Source organism: Balaenoptera acutorostrata, chromosome 7, assembly GCF_949987535.1.
Source record: "Balaenoptera acutorostrata chromosome 7, mBalAcu1.1, whole genome shotgun sequence".
Lineage (NCBI taxonomy): Eukaryota > Metazoa > Chordata > Mammalia > Artiodactyla > Balaenopteridae > Balaenoptera > Balaenoptera acutorostrata.
The window spans coordinates 12,080,054-12,096,845 of record NC_080070.1 but is presented as its reverse complement, the minus strand read 5'-3'; the positions used below and the strand labels follow the sequence as shown (position 1 = coordinate 12,096,845).

At 54.4% G+C, this 16,792-nt stretch overlaps 1 protein-coding gene and 1 long non-coding RNA gene across 3 annotated transcripts in view; one reads left to right on the top strand and one right to left on the bottom strand.

Moving 5' to 3' along the window:
- The window catches only part of LOC130708557 (uncharacterized), a 30,055-nt gene extending 14,030 nt beyond the window's left edge, over positions 1 to 16,025 (top strand). The window contains exons 2-3 of the long non-coding RNA XR_009008779.1: positions 14,879 to 15,012; positions 15,789 to 16,025. This is a non-coding gene — a long non-coding RNA (uncharacterized LOC130708557). The remainder of the gene's footprint in view (positions 1 to 14,878; positions 15,013 to 15,788) is intronic.
- Positions 36 to 14,548, bottom strand: EPHA1 (EPH receptor A1). 2 transcript variants are annotated; one of them, XM_007184679.2, is made up of 18 exons: positions 14,432 to 14,548; positions 13,409 to 13,476; positions 9,071 to 9,352; positions 7,665 to 8,073; positions 7,273 to 7,428; positions 6,607 to 6,951; positions 6,355 to 6,482; positions 5,959 to 6,109; positions 5,417 to 5,513; positions 5,125 to 5,192; positions 4,202 to 4,327; positions 3,156 to 3,341; positions 2,935 to 2,996; positions 2,609 to 2,815; positions 2,290 to 2,439; positions 1,835 to 2,028; positions 332 to 487; positions 36 to 248 (listed from the first exon to the last, which is right to left on the bottom strand). In XM_007184679.2, exons 1-18 carry the CDS (start codon positions 14,514 to 14,516, stop codon positions 170 to 172), a joined length of 2,949 nt encoding a protein of 982 aa, XP_007184741.1. In that variant the 5' UTR covers positions 14,517 to 14,548; the 3' UTR covers positions 36 to 169. The 2 variants fall into 2 exon arrangements, with proteins under 2 accessions (XP_007184741.1, XP_028022930.1); XM_028167129.2 differs by lacking the exon at positions 13,409 to 13,476 and having other exon boundaries at positions 14,432 to 14,498.
- Positions 16,026 to 16,792: the final 767 nt, after the last annotated feature.

The following is a 16,792-nucleotide window of genomic DNA, read 5'->3' as shown; positions in this document are numbered from 1 at the left end:
TCTACCCCCCCCCCCCCGCCCCCACTTTTTAAACAATGGGCTTCCTGGCTCCAGAGGCAGTTCCTCAGGGAAGGGTGGGCAGGAGCAGCACCGAAGCCCTACGTCTGGCAGGTCGAGGGACCACGGTCCCATCCTTGCTCCCTGAGGACGGGGTGGGTGAGGGGAAGGCTCAGTCCTTGAACCCCTGAATACTGCAAAGGATGCGCTTCTGGTGTCCCGGCAGTGTGATCCCCATCTGCGCCAGGTCCCTGTGGGCAAGGAGAGGGAATCGGTGAGTCTTGGGCCTCCAACCCCAGCAGCCCTCCCCTGCCCGGGCCCCCAGGGTCCTCACTCGGCCGTCAGATCCAGCACACACTCCATGGTGTCCAGCCCGGCGGACTGGAAGTGCAGGATGTAGCGTTTCATTCGGATGGACTCCAGCCATTCAGCCACGCTCCGGTAGGGGATCCCATCTGAGCCACTCAAGCTGGGCAAGCGAAGGGTCACCCTGTGGGACATGGGCTACCTCAGTCACATGCAGGGGGATGCAGGGCTTTCCTGAAACTGGGGCTCTGCCTCTATGCATCTGCAGGCAGCATTCAAGTTGGGTGTCTGAGCACAGAGATTATCTAGACTTTGTGGATTAGCCCGGCCATTGTCAGTGAACCCATTTCCTGGCCGGCTTCCTGGCAACAGCAACGGGCAGGCTGACAGTCCCGCTGCGCTGACAGACCCGGGGCAAGTGGCAGCCTTGGAGGTCCAAACGGAAGGTACCACCAGCCCTACTGCACTGCAGCGGCCAGCTTTGGGCAACTGATGGGGGCCAGTAAAGACATGAAGTATCAACTATCCCAGCTGAGAGGAAGCAGGAAGACGAGGTGAGCAGAGGCCCTGGAAGGCCGGTGTGGTCTCGGCTGTTTTCAGGGTGGCCCCCCGAGTTCTGGGAGCAGCCCCCTGCTTGCCACCTCCAACCTTGGCTGTTATTCTTGCACTCTGACACCCACAATACAATGAGTGTTCCTGTCCTAAAGCCAGCCAGAGCCAAAAACCATTAGTAAAGTAAATCTGCTGGGGGAAAAATATCCAACATTCCAGAAAGATTAGCACATGCGGTCTCCAGTGTATAAGGGAGTTGTGCTCCAAAAGATAGTTTCAAAAGTTGGAACTTGGAGCACATTTTCTCCCAGAAACAAGGTTATATATGGTGGTTTGATACAGAGGCCAGCACGCCAGGGCTGGTTTACCCGATAAAGCATTTGAAGCCTTGCCCGTCTCTCCCATCTTACCCCCTGCAAACAGCTGATTCTCCATATTCTGGCAATGTTTTTGGTAAAATGCAATGATCATGTCCCTCCCATGGACAGTTTTAAAACATTGGTCAGTAGTTCTCTAGGCTCAGGATTAAGTCCAAACTTCTCTGCACCCTGCACTATTTGCGATTGGCATGCCCTCAGCTCCCCAACCCTTGCTGGCTACAGGATCTGGGCGCCTTCCCAGATCCCACAAGGTTGCCCCTCTCAGTCACGACATGCATCCCCCGTCTGGCTCTTGTTGGTTTCTCTGTCTTCCCTACCCCATTCTAAGTGACCAAGCTCCCTGGAGCAGGTATCAGGTTGGCAGCTGCTTATATGTACTTTGCATCTTAGTGTGTTTGCTTCCTATCTTCCATCAAACCAGAGCTATCAAGGGCGAGACACCGCATCTCCTCCATCAGAGCGCTCTCTTCCCAAAGGTGCAGATTTTGGGCTGCCTCCTATGCCTGACTCTGTCGGGAGCTCCACAGGCCCAGCGCTTGATGGATGTGGCCAAATGTCGATTTCCATTCTCCTAGATCTGCCCTCCCCAGGGTGGTTACCTGGGATCAAAGTTGGCAATGGTTCGCAGGGAGTGGGGGTTGGCATGCAGATGCTCCAGCTGTGCCTTCAGCCGGTGGAAGGGGGGCCGACGGGCACAGTCATAGGCCCAGCAGTTCTTCATGAGTTCATAGAGGGGGGCAGGGCAGTCCACGGGCGGGGGCAGCTGGTACCCATCCTCAATGCTCTTCATTACCTGCAGCGAGGAAGAGGGTAAGAAGCTAACCCGGCAGGCCACGAGGAGGCTCTGTTCACACAAGATCGTTGCAGTGGAGCCTCTAGACCCCGTGACCAGGATGGCTATAGTCAAGACGACAGGGCGTGAGGTGAAGGGGACGAGAGTGGATAGGAATGCAGACAAACTGTGGGTCAGAAAGAAGAAATGAGGCTACTTGAAGGAAAGGGCCATGGAGGATTTGGGGAGGGGATGAGATGCGTGAGAAACACCTGGGCTCACCTCCTGATTGCTCATCTCCCCATAGGGCTTGTCCCCAAAGCTGAGCACCTCCCACATCACGATCCCAAAGCTCCACACGTCGCTGGCTGTGGTGAAGATCCGGTGGGCAATGGCTTCGGGGGCTGTCCAACGGATGGGGATCTTTCCTCCCTAATAGGGCACGTGGGGCAGAAGGCTGATGTGTTTCAGGGCACAGAAGGGCATGGGAAGTTATTGTGTCCACATAAGCATGCATCGTGTACTCTGTACATACTGACTATACGTACGGCAGGTAAATGTGTGTGTGTGAATGTGTATGTGATAAGTACAAGGCTCTAACCTGGGTTTCATAGGTGCCATCAAAGTTGTCCAGGAGGCGGGTCAGGCCAAAGTCAGACACCTTGCAGCACAGGTTCTGACTCACCAAGATGTTCCTGGCGGCCAGGTCCCGGTGGACGTAACTGTGGTCACTGAGGTAGTTCATGCCAGATGCTATGCCCTGCAGCATGGCCACCAGCTGCCCAGGGACCAGCTGGTCCTCCCGCTCCTGCAGCAGGGAGTGGGAGAGTTAGAGGATGGGCCGGGTCTCCTCTTCCTGGACCCAGAGCCAATGCCCAGGGCTCCGTGGCTCATCCCCCTTCCAAGCTGGTCCTCCGCCCTCCTTACCCTCAGGAAGGCATCCAGGGCTCCATTCTCCATAAACTCCGTGATGATCATGATGGGCTTTCCTGAGACACGAAGCACACATCACCACGGCAGCCTCCACCCCGTCTCCACCCAGAACCAGACTTCCTGCCTCTGACAGCACATCGTCCCTCCACTTCCGGTGGTCTCACCCCTCCTCTACCGCTCCCTCCCCGCACGCTCTTAGACACCACCCCTCGTACTCTTTGTGACAACGCCTTCCAGGTGCAGAATGTGCGGGTGGTTGAACTGGCCCATGATAGTTGCCTCTCGAAGGAAGTTCCACCACTGGCCATCGGGAGATGTGTCTTTCAAGGTCTTAATGGCCACAGTCTTGGCATCCTGGCCGGGGATCCTCAGGGACCCTCGATATACTTCCCCAAACTCTCCTGGGTGGAAAGAAAACAGGGTCATGGCCAGAGGCATCGTCAGGCTGCCCAGGGGGACAGGCAGCAATATCTCCAGTCCTCCAGTTCCCTTTTCTTCTCTGGACCAGAGGATCAGAAACGTGGTGTACCTTCCTCCCTGAGACAAGGGCTTGGCTGTACTTCCCAGGGCCAGGGGCCGGGAGTCTGGAACAGGAGTGCAGCTTTGCAAACTGTTCGGCACTGTCGCCCCAGTTAGCAGAGTTCTGATAATCAGGAGGTGCTGGGTGAGTGGGGGTCGTGCAGTGGGGCTGGGTTGTGTTCACGAAGGGCAGGCTGGTCAGGGCCAGTACACAAGTGACCGGGGAGGCTGACCACTGCCGCCTCTCTTCCGCAAGCTCCTCCGGTCACTTGGCCACATAATCAGCAAAGACACTGCTGAGCTTTGTTCTCTGTTCAGATCCATTTTCCCTGGTGACCCAAGGGATCGGGGCAGCCCAAGGACACTGGGCCCCTGGTGGGGTGGAATGTGGGGCTGGGGAGGCTCTGAATCCCTCCCATGCTTGGGAACCATCTGAGAATAGCCTGAGCCTGGGCACAGCGACCCCTCTCCTGACAAAGATGATGTGTTTAACGCTCTGTATCAGAAATTCCACAACCACAAAAGCAGGTGGTGCAGGAGGCGGGAGCTGCTCCAGGACACCTGATCAGGGGGTTAAGACATGAACACAGTGGTTGCAGGACACAGGGTAGAGCAGGGAGGAAACTCATCTGGGAGCTCTCGGGCCAGAGGAGAGGCCGGCTGGGCTCCACAGGGAAGGGCCGGAAGGAAGGGGCCTGCTGGCCGCTCTGTGCTGCCACACGGAGGGGACCACAGGGCTCACCTTCCCCTATGACGGTGTCCACAACCAGCCAGGCCGGATCGAGCTCCTGGGTGAAGTCCAGGGCTCCCTGGGCCGGGTCCTCATATGCCTGGAGGTCCACGTAAGGCTTCAGCCACAGCTTGTCCTCTGCGGGGAGAACAGGGAGGGCTCAGCCCACCTCCAGGGCTCAGGCATACTGGAGGGAGGGGCCAGCACACCCCAGCGCTCATTCTTCTTTTCCCCGAGGAGCCCTGTCCTGGCTGAAGTGAAAGACAGTCTCTGTCCTCAGCAACGACGTCTCCATAGCCCAGCCATTCCTCCTGCTGTCTACACGCAAAGCTCGTGTGTCCTCACCGTCCAGGGCCCAGAGCAGTGGGCCGGAACCCAGACCCGAAAGCGTGCTCACGGCCTCAAGTTACCCAACAGTCCCATGGTTCATTGACCCTAATTCCTTGCCTCCCTCCTCCCCGCCGCTCACCATACTCCTCCGGTCACTCACAGCTCGTTCACATTCCCAGACAAGCCTCGCTCCCGCTCTGTTACTTGGATGGCCCCCAGACTCCCCCTTTTGTGGGGCACCTAATGAGGTGACCAGCAGGAAGCCCACATGCCTGGGAGGACGTCAGGGAGCCTGCGGGCAATCGCCCTCCCAGCCAGCCTCAGCCCACAGACCCAGCCAGGGAGGATGAGGAAGGCTGCGTGGAGCCCAGGTGTCGGTACAGTGGCACCAACAGCTAACAGGCAATTGCACAGAGCCTCTGGGGGACTGTCAGTACGAAGTTAATTAACCAAAGTTAATGAAGTAGCAAAACACAAGAGCCCTGGGGACAAGAGAGCCCACCTGTGCCCCCAGAGTTGCCCTAGCAAATGTGGGTCCCTTGGTCCCGTCCCAGTGGCGCCTCCCAACACACACACGTGTGCATGCACAGGTGCTCCTGGCTCACCTCTGTCCCCATCAGCGACACGATCGTGCTGCCTCTGCCGCCTCTGGTGCCGTCGCCGCTGAGCTTTCCTGTGAGGGTTGGGGACCAGGTTCTTCAGGGGCCCAGGACCACCTCAGGGGCCCAAACGTGCTGCAGCTGAGATCTCCCCAGAAACAACGGGGGGTGGGGAGCGGGTGGTGCGGGGACACTTGGGTACCAGGGGATGGGAGGGCTGTTGGACTGCATTCAGGAGCTTCCACCAGGGCAAAGGGACCCAGGGTGGTACAAGCGGGGGAGGGAGCAGGAACAGCACCTGGAACGGAAGACAAGCATTCCGAGAAGCAGAGCCACACCCAGCAGCAGCCCACAGATGATGGCCACGATCTCTCCTCCAGTCACGACCCTGGAAACTATAGGCACGTGGGGTGAAGAAGTCTGGGGGTGCCCAGAGCCCACAGGGATGATGGAGGCTGGCAGGGCACACGGTGGGGGGAGGCGGTCTCTCGGTGGCTTTGGGCGTGCATTCCCCAGCCAGGGAGATGGGTGTGAGTGTGGGTGAGAGAGCCTGGGGAAAGGGCCCCACCCAGGGCCCACCAGCTTGCTCTGTCTGCCAATGGACACTAACCTGAGGGGTTAGGAGACAGGACAGGATGCTGGCTGGCGGGATACAGCATCAGAATGTGTGTCTGAGGAGGTGTGGTGTGACTCTGCACGGGCTATCTGCCCAGGCAGCTTCTACGTGTGTGTGCGCGTAGGCGAAGAAGGAAGATCACTGACTGGAACAGGGTCTGAGAAACCTCAGGGGGATGACAGTCGCATGTGTGTTTGGGCCAGAACACAGAGTAACCCACCCACCTGGTGGGCTGGTCCGAAACTCATGGTCAGGGGAGAAGGGGCCGGGGCCCAGAGGGGTCACCATCCGGACTCTGACGGTGTACGTGGTGTCTGGCTGCAGTTCAGTCAGCAAGACCCGGGGCTCTAGAACCAGCTGGTACCGTTCTTCATCCTGTGGATGGGGACTCGTGTTACCTGGGCCGTGCCAAACCAGACCTGGTGGAGGAGAAGGGCAGTCCTGGGAACACGTGGGAGGGGTGGGCTGCGGAGTGGTCAGGGTAGGGCTCTTTAGAGGGTTCCGTCCTGAGAAAGCCACACGGTTCACTGCGGGCAGCTTTCTCCCATCCTACGCCCCAGGCGAGGAACGCTGGGGTGTGCCCAGGCATGGACAGCGGAGGTGCCCCGCCGTGCGCTCACCTGGTTCAGCACGTGCAGCTCGTAGCTGAGGTTCCCCCCGGGGCTGCGAGGCCGGGACCCCGCCCAGGTCAGCTCCAGCTGCCGCGGAGCCTTCTTCACCAGCCTCAGGGACAAGCCTGACGGGGTCTCTGTGAGTCCAGAGGGAGGAAATCACTTAAGAAGCCTCTCCTTGCTTCCCGCTCATCAATTTGTCCCTGTGGTCCTACGCCCTCCAGCCTCCTCCAGGCCCTGCTGGCCCCCGAGACCCCTCACCTGCACGCCCCATGCTGACGCTGAGTAAGGCGCTGGCGGGCTTGGAGGCGCCCAGCTCTGACACTCCGTTCTGGGCTTCAACGTTAAAGGTGTAGTTGGCGTCGGGCTCGAGGCCATCCACGCACACAGTGGGCGAAGTGAGCCCGCTGGGCCCCGGGGAGAAGCGCACGCTTCCCCCGCAGGGCTGGCAGGGCTCCCCGTCCAGCGCTGCTCCCCGACACTGAGAACACCCCACGTCGTATCTGACATCCTCGCGTCCTCCCAGGTCTACTGGGGGCTCCCAGCGCAGGGAGAGCTGAGTCCCCGAAACAGAGAAGCTCAGGTTTCGGGGGACGGAGGGGGGACCTGTGGGAGAAGACAGGCCATCAATAGGAACCAGCACGGTCCTCACCGGAGCTGCTGGCCCCTAGCCTCCTCCCAACACCGATTCTCCAAGTCCTCCACAGCCTTTGCCCGGAGATGCGATTCCTAGTGGGGAAAAGGTAGCTTAACTTCATCTCTGCGTTGTTCCAGGGAGAGCAGGGGTGCGCGTTGGGGGCTTTAAGTGGCAGGCACCCTGGATGGTCCCCGATATCTGATAGGCTCTGGAAAGTTCTGACCCCAACACGGGTTTAGCCAAGGTCCTGCACCTCCTCACAGGCGGCCAGGCCCCGGCCCCGGACTCACGCGTGCACGCTGCGGCGGGGCCCTCCCCAGGAACGCGGTAGTGCCCGCTCTCGCAGGTGCACATGGTGGCCCCTTCAGACTCGGCTGTGCTGTGTTGCGGGCACTTGAGACAACTGGGTGTGTTCACGTCAGCCCTGTAGGAGCCTTTCGGGCAGGCTGGAGAGAGAATGACACAGAGCCAAGGTTGTCCAGTGTTTTACTGGGAGGATCACACCCCTCCCGCAAATCGCTTGTGCTGGGAACACCCCTGCGTGTGTCTCCCTAGGGCCTTGGGACACTCAGTTTAAAAATCACTGAGATGGAGCGTCGGCTTCCTTCCTTCCCTTGGCACCCGGTAGACCCTCCCCTGAGTGGTCCCTCCAGGTTCTTACCACCTCTTCGAGCCTCCTTACCAAGGCATCCCTCGACACCGCCGCCGCCGCCTTCCTCGTAACCAGGCTCACAGCGGCACCGCCCCACTGGCACCAACCACTGGCCGTCGGGGCTGCAGTGCATGCGGGGTGCACCCGAGGGGCCAGGGGTGACGTGGGCGTGGGGCAAGCAGGTCCCTGCCACTTCGGCCAACCCGCCTGGTCCGGGGAGAGTGTCGGGGAATTGGGCCAAGCCGTGCACAGTCTCAGGGCAGAGCTGGTAGAAGACCCGGACAGATACCAGGGCCACACAGGCACCCGGGTTGTGGAAAGCGAGATAGAGGCCTCGGCGGGTCAGGTGGCCCAAGGAGCAGCGCTCCACGTTCAGTTTCACGGCTCCAGACGCAAGGTCTCGAATGGTGAAGCTCTGGTCTGCAGCCACTGTGGTTACCTGGGAAGAAGGCGTGGGGAAGTGGTAAAGTCGTGCTTCATTCCCACATAACAGAAATGACTGTTTGCTTAATACTTTGCAGTTGACACAGGCATAAACAGAGGGAGCTGTTACACGGTAGATTACACGGGAGCTACCGACCCAAGCATTTTTATGTGCATTACACTGTCGAGTCCGTGCAATAATCCTACAAGGTGGGATGCATCACCTTCCTCATTTGACAGATGAAGAAACTAAGGCTAAGAAAAGTTGAAGACCTCGGACAAGATGATACAGCTACTACATGGTGGGGCTGGGATTGGAACCCAGCTGTGGGATGCGACAGCCCAGATAATTTCCACTATTCAAAGGTGTTCCCAACCTCGGTGCCAACGAGGTGATCAGTTATAAAGTGTGTCATCGTTCATTTATTACTAATAACAAACTTTACAACAGCTGCTCTTTGGAAAAAAATGAGAGTACATCCTATAATAATATGTTCCCTTCTCTTTTGCATTCCAGTACGTTTCCTTGAGTAGGAAAGAAAGGGAAGGGATTAAAAAGTAGCCTGCAGAGAACTGTCTTCCTGCACAACTCTAGGGATACTCATGGGCGTGTGTCACACACGAATGTAGTGAGCATGGACGGAACAAGTCCAAATACCTCTCCCCTGCCTCCACCATGCCATGCTCTTATCTCAGTGGATGCTTGTAAAAGCCTCTCAAATAGATGAGGCTGGCAGTCATACTATTAATAATAAAATATTATTATCACTACTTTAAGACAAGGAAAAACAGCTCAGAGAGGTTACGTGACACGCCCCATGTCGGGACACAGCTGAAAAGGTGCTCAAATCCAGACCTTCTGGTTTCTAGTCCCACATTCTTTCCACTATTCCACACCTACGCTCTCTTCCCGTTTCTGCTACCTTCTCTTTTTCTGAGCGGAACGGGGTCATGGAAGGGAGTGGGGCAAGGATCAGTGTCAGGGCTGAAATGGCCCCGAGGGGTAGAAGCACCTTCTGGAACAGGGGCCGCCGGAGCTGAATGCCCACATCCTGGTCACTCTCCATGTACAGGAGGTTGAAGGTCTCTTTGCAGCCCAGAGGCCCAGCTTCCCCGGGGAAACTCTTGCAGTCCCGCACGGTGAACTGCAGCTCCACGTGGACACGCGAGGCCTCCTCCCCCCGGTAGATCCAATTGGAGCGAAGCCAGTGGTCAGTGTCTCTGCTTTCTTGCACTGGGCAGTCCTGGTACATGTACAGTGGTGTCCCGTTCAGTATCTGCTGCACCTCACTCCACTGCGAGAGGAAAACGAGTGTCAGCCTCCAACCCATCACCACCTTCTCCCCAAATGCTCCCTTTCTAGAGTGGATGGCGAGGAAGCGGGTGTCAGAGCTGCCCAGGTTCACACTACTTGTCCTGCCCTCTCCCCACCCCCCGGCCCCAGGATAGTAGGTTAAATGTTTAGGGTCAGGGATTTATTTGGATATAGCATGGGCAAGACAACACCCCCTTGACAACCCTGGCCAGCTCTGGACCCTTCAATGAGCCCACTCCAACTGCAACAGTATGAGCACCATTTTTACCATCAGCAGAGCTGTCAGGTACCCCAAAGGCAGATTTTTGTAGCAAAAGCTCATGCATAAAAACTTTCTGCCTATTTGTTCAGAGACGAGGAGACTGCGTTTAACATTAAGGCCTCTGACCTTTGGAGGGTGAGAACAAGCATAAAACTCTTCTGTATGAAGGAATCTCACTCTCCTCCAATATTCCTTCCAGTTCACAGCCACTATCAAAATCATCAACGGAAAGAGTTGGTTGGACCCCTAGATACCACCCAGACCATCCTCCTTAACTTCTTTTACATTAAAAATCTTAATAATAATAACAACGGTCAGCACTAATGTAGCGCTTACCATGGGCCAGTCACTATTCTAAGCACTTTCGATGAGGAAACTGACTCACAGTGAGGTTAAAGGACGTATTGCCCAAGGCACCAGCTATTAAGAGGAGAAGCTGGGAGGTGCACCCAGACATTCTAAGTTCCAGAGTTTATGCTCTTAATCATTACGTCTCTATGTGCTTATTACAAAAAGTCAAAGAATAAAAACTTACATATAACAAGAAGTGAAAGTCCTCCCATCCATCCACCCATTCTTAACAACTTGGAGTAAAACTTTCCAGGTCATTTTCAGTGCCTCTAGAGAAACATTTGAATGTTTTTTTTTTCGTGTGCGTGTGTTTTTAACAATTTTTAAAAATATACAAGTGTTATTCTATAACCTACTTTTTTTTTTTTTTAACGAATAAAAAGTCTTTGAAAGATGTCCACAAGAGTATATGGATCTACCTAATTTTTTTTAGCAATCCATAAAATCGTATCCCATTGTATGGATGTACCACAATTTATTTAATCATTCATCTACTGTTGGACATTTAAGTAACTTCTAGTGATTTTTTACTTTTTAACAAAACATGTACAGATTCCTGTAAGATTTCTGTAGACCTGCTGTATGAAAGGGTAAATATAGTACAAATTTTATAAGAAGATATTGCCAAATTGTCCTCCACAAAGGCTTTATCAATTTACACTTTCACAATGCAGGAGGGCGCAATTTCTCAAAACCCCATCAACACTGGATATTAATGAGCTTTTTACTTTTGGCAATCTTATGGACAAAACAGCTTCTGGCCATTTTAATTTACCTTTCTTTGAGGAGGAGGTTGGCATTTCTCTTTTGTTCACTGTCTATTTGTATTTTTATGCAGTTACGTATTTATAACTTTGCCTGATATTCTACTGTTATCTTTTGAGTGTTCATTTGGATGACTTTTTTTTTTTAACATTATAGACATTAATCATTTGCTTGAAATGCATATTTCATATATTTTCTCCGTCATGACATTTAATTTTCCTAATGATGTCTGTGATGTTGACATACTTTAAAAATTTTTACATAGTACCATTTATCTTCTTTCCTTTTTGTGTTGTGTATTTTGCTTGGGAAGCTCTCCCATCCCAAACTTATAAAGATCTTCTATATTTCTCCTAACATTCTTTTAGGTTTGGTTTTTAGGTTTAGACTTTAATCTTCCTAGAATTAATTTTGTTGTGTGTAGAGTGTGAAGACGTAACTTTACCTTCTTTCTTTTTTAAAAAAAAAATTATGGACACCAAATTGTCAGTTTATTGACTAGTCTATACTTTCCACATTGATTTGCAACTACAATGTTACCACATACTAAAATCTCAAATATGCGGGTTTATTTGGGGACTTTCTATTCTGTTCCATTGACCTGAATATTCTCGTGCAATGCCAAATGTTTTAATTATAATTGATGTACTGTATGGTACGTTCTGATATCTGGTAGGACAAGTTTCCTACTTCATTCTTCTTCTTTTTTCAAAAGAATTCTCAGACATTCTTAAGTACATTCTCTGCCAGATGAATTTAAAAAGCTCTCAAATTCTATAAAATATTCCATTGATATTTTGGTTGCAACTCCCTTATTTTATAAAGAAGAGACTGAGGCCCATAGAAAGTTCACTTTCCCAAGGGCTTTCATTGCTACCCGCAGCTTTGGGAAAAGGCGAGAAAAAGCACCATTATCTGAAGTTTGGGGTGGCATGGGGGCAGGGGCAGAAGTATATGTTGCTGTGAGGCACATATTTTTGTATTACGTTAGGGAGTTCAAAGATCAGACAAGGGGTGTCCAGGCTGCAATGATAGAAGGCACCTAGAGCCTGTTCTTAGGAAGAAGCTGTACCGGGGAAGCGGAGTGGAAGGCCTGGGGTGGAGGTCAGGTGGAAAGGTGGCAAGTGGTTAATGCGCAGTTCATTAGCTAGACCACCAGGGCTGCAGCTGGACCAGGTGCAGCAGATGTTCCCAGCTATGACTCGCCTCCCCCAGTTCCAGCAGTGACAGATGGGGGACAAGCAGCTGCCCAGGATCAGCAACAAGAACCCTTTCACTTATCACTCTGGTTCTGGCTGCTACATAGGTACATTCTGGGGAGCGTGAATCTGAATGTGTGGGGGTGTGTGTGTGTGTGGGGTGTGTGTGTATGTTTTGAAAAGATGGAGAGGGGTAGAGGCGGGACAAGGCAGACAGTGGGAATGTGACCGCTGCTGTCTCCTTGCCTTCCTAGTACAAAGCTGTTTAGCCTGAGCTGCAGAAGGGGCCTTGCTTCCACTCCAGCCCAATTAGGGAAGAGTTATTTGGGTGGGTGGGGTGGCAGGGGCGGCCCGTGGGAGCCAGCAGATGGACCTGCAGCCCTCACTGTGGAGTGATTAGCTGCTTTATGAGATGAGGTGCCTATCAGAGCTGGCCTAATCCAGGATTTTCTAAGCAGCCCCTCCTGTAGGATACATTATGGTTTAGTCTATTCATTCTAATTACAGGCCACTCCATGGGAGAGCCGAGAGTGGAGCCAGGGCCCTAGGACTCCGAGGGAAAGAAAGCAAGTAACCCCAACCCCAGAAATACAGGCTGGATTCCTCCTGGAGTAGGAAAGAGAAAAGGGAACACCCAGAGAACAGGGTCTAGGACCAGAGGGAAGAGGCCTGAGGCCAGAGTCCCGGAGGCTGCAGCACCTGGGGAGGCTCCCGTGTTTCCAGGGCCAGCTCTGCTGAGTGACAGAAAGGTGCTCTATGGGACTCACAAGATCCTACCTCTGCTCACTGGGTCTTCGGAATATCCAAGGAGGGAAGGGGCTCAGAATGCATGGTGTGCCTGGGCGGGGGAAGGCGGAGGAGGTGTCAAGGGCTCAGGGACCTCTAATGGGGCAGCTTTTAACTCTGGGAGAGTCAAAGACCCTTTGAAGAATTTGATGAAAACTCTGGCTCTCTTCTCCAGAAAAAAAAAAAAAAAAAAAGTCCACATACGGCTACACAACTTTGAATACTCTTTTGTGGGGTTCCCAGACCCCCTTGAAACCTGTCTATGCAACTCCATTGGGATGGATGGACCTCAGATTGAGGACACTCTTCTATGTTTGGGTCTCAGCTCTCAACCATCCCAGGGATGGTCCATTCTCTTCCCAGGAGGTGTCACTCTCATCTTCCCCCAGGTCCTCACAAGCATTCAGCCCTCCCTCGCTGGGGCAGGGAGAGGAGGAGCCAGGCATTGACTGGGTCCCCATGGGGTGAAGCCTGACACCCCCCCCCCCCCCCCCCCGCAAGGCTCCACATATTCAGGAGGCTCTGACTCACCTCCCCTCCCCTCCCCCTCCCAGAGGAGACACTTCCAGTTTTTCCTGCTCTTTTCTACGTTCCTGCACCCACCTCACCACCCCATTTCACGCTGGCCTTCAGCCTTGAGCCACCCTAGGTCCTTCCCTCCCCTGACACTTACCCCATCCTCTGGGGGATCCAGCAGCCAGCCCAGCTCTCCCTGTGCCTTGCTAGTATCCATCAGAGTGACTGAAGGTGGAGAGAAAGGGGGCCTGTCATCTCTGGGGGAGAAGGTCCACACACATGTGCAACCCACATTCCTCTTCCTGGGCCCCCCAGCCCCAAGGCTTCAGCATCCTGTTAATAGCTGTGAGTTCCTGAGATTTAGGGGAGGAAACCGGCCCAGGAAGGAGGAGTGAAGGGCTACGATGATTAGTCTGTCTTCCTCCCGAGTGTGAAGGGAGGAAAGCAGAGTGGGGCAAGGGTTGGAGGGCTGGACCTTTGACCAAAGTCAACGCAGGAAGCGTTAGGAAGAGCAGCCCCAGAGAGGACGGGCAGCCTCTCACTCAGCGGGGCTGGTGCAGCCTGGGGGACCCATCAACCGCAGAACTGGAAGGGTGTCCTGGGTGTGGAGGCTCCCTCCCCCTGGCAAAGGGCCTGCCTTGCCCCTGATTGGGGGTGTGGACTGGGGGTAGAGACACAGCGGAGAGTCCAGGAAGCGGGGCTAGTAGAGTCAGAGAGCATGCAAGTGTCCACATGGAAGGCTTGACCCCTGCCTCCAGAAGCCCCTGCCCCCCGAGTCCTAACCCATCCCCCAGCGGCAGGTCCCTCTGTCCCCCGGCCTAGGTTGGCATAAAGCGACTTCCACTTCTGACTTCAGAGGGTTCAGATCTCTGGGTTGGGTGCCTGAGTCCGGGGCTGCCTGGGAATGAGGGGTCCCCACCATTGCTGGGGTAGGAGGTCTGGACGCTGCTTCCGCCAGAAACTCACTCCCCACCCCCAGGAGAAAACTGCTGGCCAGCAGGGGCGGGGGTGACTGACCCGGGAAAGCAGCTGTTTGGGGTTAAAGACCAAAGACTGGCCTGGCCAGTCGATCGCCTGGCAGCCGGGCAAAACAAGAGCGCTGGAGAGGGGCTCTTGGAGAGGGCCTCCTCAGGAATGCCGACTCCAGGAGGAGGGGGAGGGGCGGGGCGGGGGTCGGTACCTTCCAAGGCGCGCGCCCCCGGAGGCAGCGGGGCGCAGAGAAGCAGCAGCAGCAGCCCGAGCCCCAGGGGCCAGCGCCGCTCCATGGCGCGGGGCCGGGACCTGGGACCGAGGCCCGGACGGCTGGGCCTGGGTGCGAGGACTGGGCGAGCCGGGCCGGCCGAGCAGGGGCGGGGGGCGGGGCCAGAGCCCGGGGCGGAGTCCAGGCCTCACCTGGATCACCTTCTTAAAGGGACAGTAGGGCAGGAAGGAAACTTGTAAAACAGGTAATAAACTTCAAAAAGCGGAGGCGTCTTGACCGGAATGAGACTGCGGGCGCCGCCTAGTGGGTGGGATTGGGAATTGACTCACCCTGTGCTAATTCTAACCCTAAACCCAACCCTGTCTCGATCCAGCCTTTTGCCTAATTCTACCTCGAACTTGTATTCCTCCCTCTCCCTTTCTTCAGGGCCCAGCACTGTAATAGACACAGGGGAAGGCCGGGTAAGAGACACATCTTGATGTTCCCGTCGCGGAGACTTGGATGACCATAATGCAAGGCGAGGTTGGTTGGCAGAGGAAGCAAGCCCAGCCGGGAGCACAGTGAGTCTCCAGGGAGTAGACTGTGTGAGCCGGGTTTGGGTTTCGGTGGTAGAGGTTGGGCAAGACGTGAGCAAGGGCCTGAAGGCAGGGAGCCTCAAGGGGCCTCTGGGAGTGGTGAAGGGACCAGTCTGACTGCTGGGACTCAGGATTGTCTTGGGAACCAGGCAGAAAGACAGGTGTGGGCCGGGGCAGGGAAGGTCTCGATAAACATGTTAAGGAGTTTGAACGTTACCATGCACTTTACGAAGCAACATGAGAAACTGGTGAGGGCTTCTGAGCGCAAGTGGTAGAGAATCTAGTGGTGTAGACCCACGGCCCTCCCACCTGTTGGAGACTGGCTTCCAGTATATTCGATACATGTTTCTTCAGTTTCTACTCTGCGTGCAGCAAGCTCTGAAAGCTTCAAAGAAGAGTAAGACAGTCTTGGCCCTAAACAAATTGTTGTCTGAGGGGTGTCGGGGGCCAGGGCGTAAAGCAAGCACACAGATGGCTAAAATGACAGGTAGGAGGGGACTCCAGCAGAGGTACAAATCAGGGGTGACAGTGGCTCCAAGGGGAGTGATCATCCGCTGAGGAATGGCGGCCAGCTCCACTCCTGGGGCCTCTCCTTCCTACACCCCTCTCTGGCTCCATCTCATTTGGGTGAATTATTCATAGTTTTTCTATCATTTAAATTGTTGCATGTTTTGGTCACCCTGGAGGAAGGGAGGTGATGCGTTTTAGGTGCTTATTTTATTTTCAAAAATTAATCCTCCTGGGCTTCCCTGGTGGCGCAGTGGTTGAGAATCCGCCTGCCAATGCAGAGGACACGGGTTCGAGCCCTGGTCTGGGAAGATCCCACATGCCGCAGAGCGGCTGGGTCCGTGAGCCACAATTACTGAGCCTGCGCATCTGGAACCTGTGCTCCACAACAAGAGAGGCCGCAATAGTGAGAGGCCTGCGCACCGCGATGAAGAGTGGCCCCCGCTTGCCACAACTAGAGAAAGCCCTCGCACAGAAACGAAGACCCAACACAGCCATAAATAAAAAAATAAAATAAAATAAAAAAATAAATTAAAAAAAATCTATAAAAAAAAAAAAAAATTAATCCTCCTCGTGTTTCTTTTTTTATATACAGATAAGTATAAGAAGAAAATGGCTCATAGTTTCCCGGCCCAGACTAGCCTCACTGGCATAAATAAATAAATGTAATCCAAGTACATTGGTTGGAAAATTCACATTGAACAGCAAAGAAACAAAATGGAAAGTAGAATCCTCCCTCCTCCCACCCTCCAATTCCTGTCCCCAAAGTTACACACCGTCAATTGTCTCTTGTGATTCACCCAGGATGTTTTCCCCTATGGACACACCATCATATATGTCTCGCTCTAACCCCCTCTCCCCCCGCCCAACACACACGCATGCTTTTAGAATGTATATACAGAGGGGCTGTAGGATACACAGGCTCTGCCCCACGGGCCTCTTTCTAAAGTAAAGGACTTTGGGAAGGAGGGGGAGGCTCCCGCAGGCTCACTCGGGGCAGAGCTTTGTGATTTCAGCAGGGAGGAATGGGCTAAGGGTGCACAGCCAACAGAGGGGGGAAATGGAGCAAGCTCTGGACAATCGTGCTAGGAAATAAGCCAGACTGTGGTGAGGTAATGCATGGGCTCGGTGCTGTGCTTCGTTATAGTAACAAGACCCTTGGGACTCAAGGGAGCAGGGTGGGGGCAGCCCCGTGCAGGGAGAGGTGGAGCCCAGAGGAGCCTGGCTCTCGTTTTCCGTCTGTCTCTCTGTGCCGGGT

Coding starts and splice junctions, on each gene's coding strand:
- EPHA1 (XM_007184679.2), bottom strand. CDS start 14,516: ATGGAGCGGCGCTGGCCCCTGGGGCTCGGGCTGCTGCTGCTGCTTCTC. Junction 2,440..2,608: donor ATGGCACCTATGAAACCCAG/GTTAGAGCCTTG, acceptor GTGCCCTATTAG/GGAGGAAAGATCCCCATCCG. Junction 488..1,834: donor ATTGCCAACTTTGATCCCAG/GTAACCACCCTG, acceptor CATGTCCCACAG/GGTGACCCTTCGCTTGCCCA.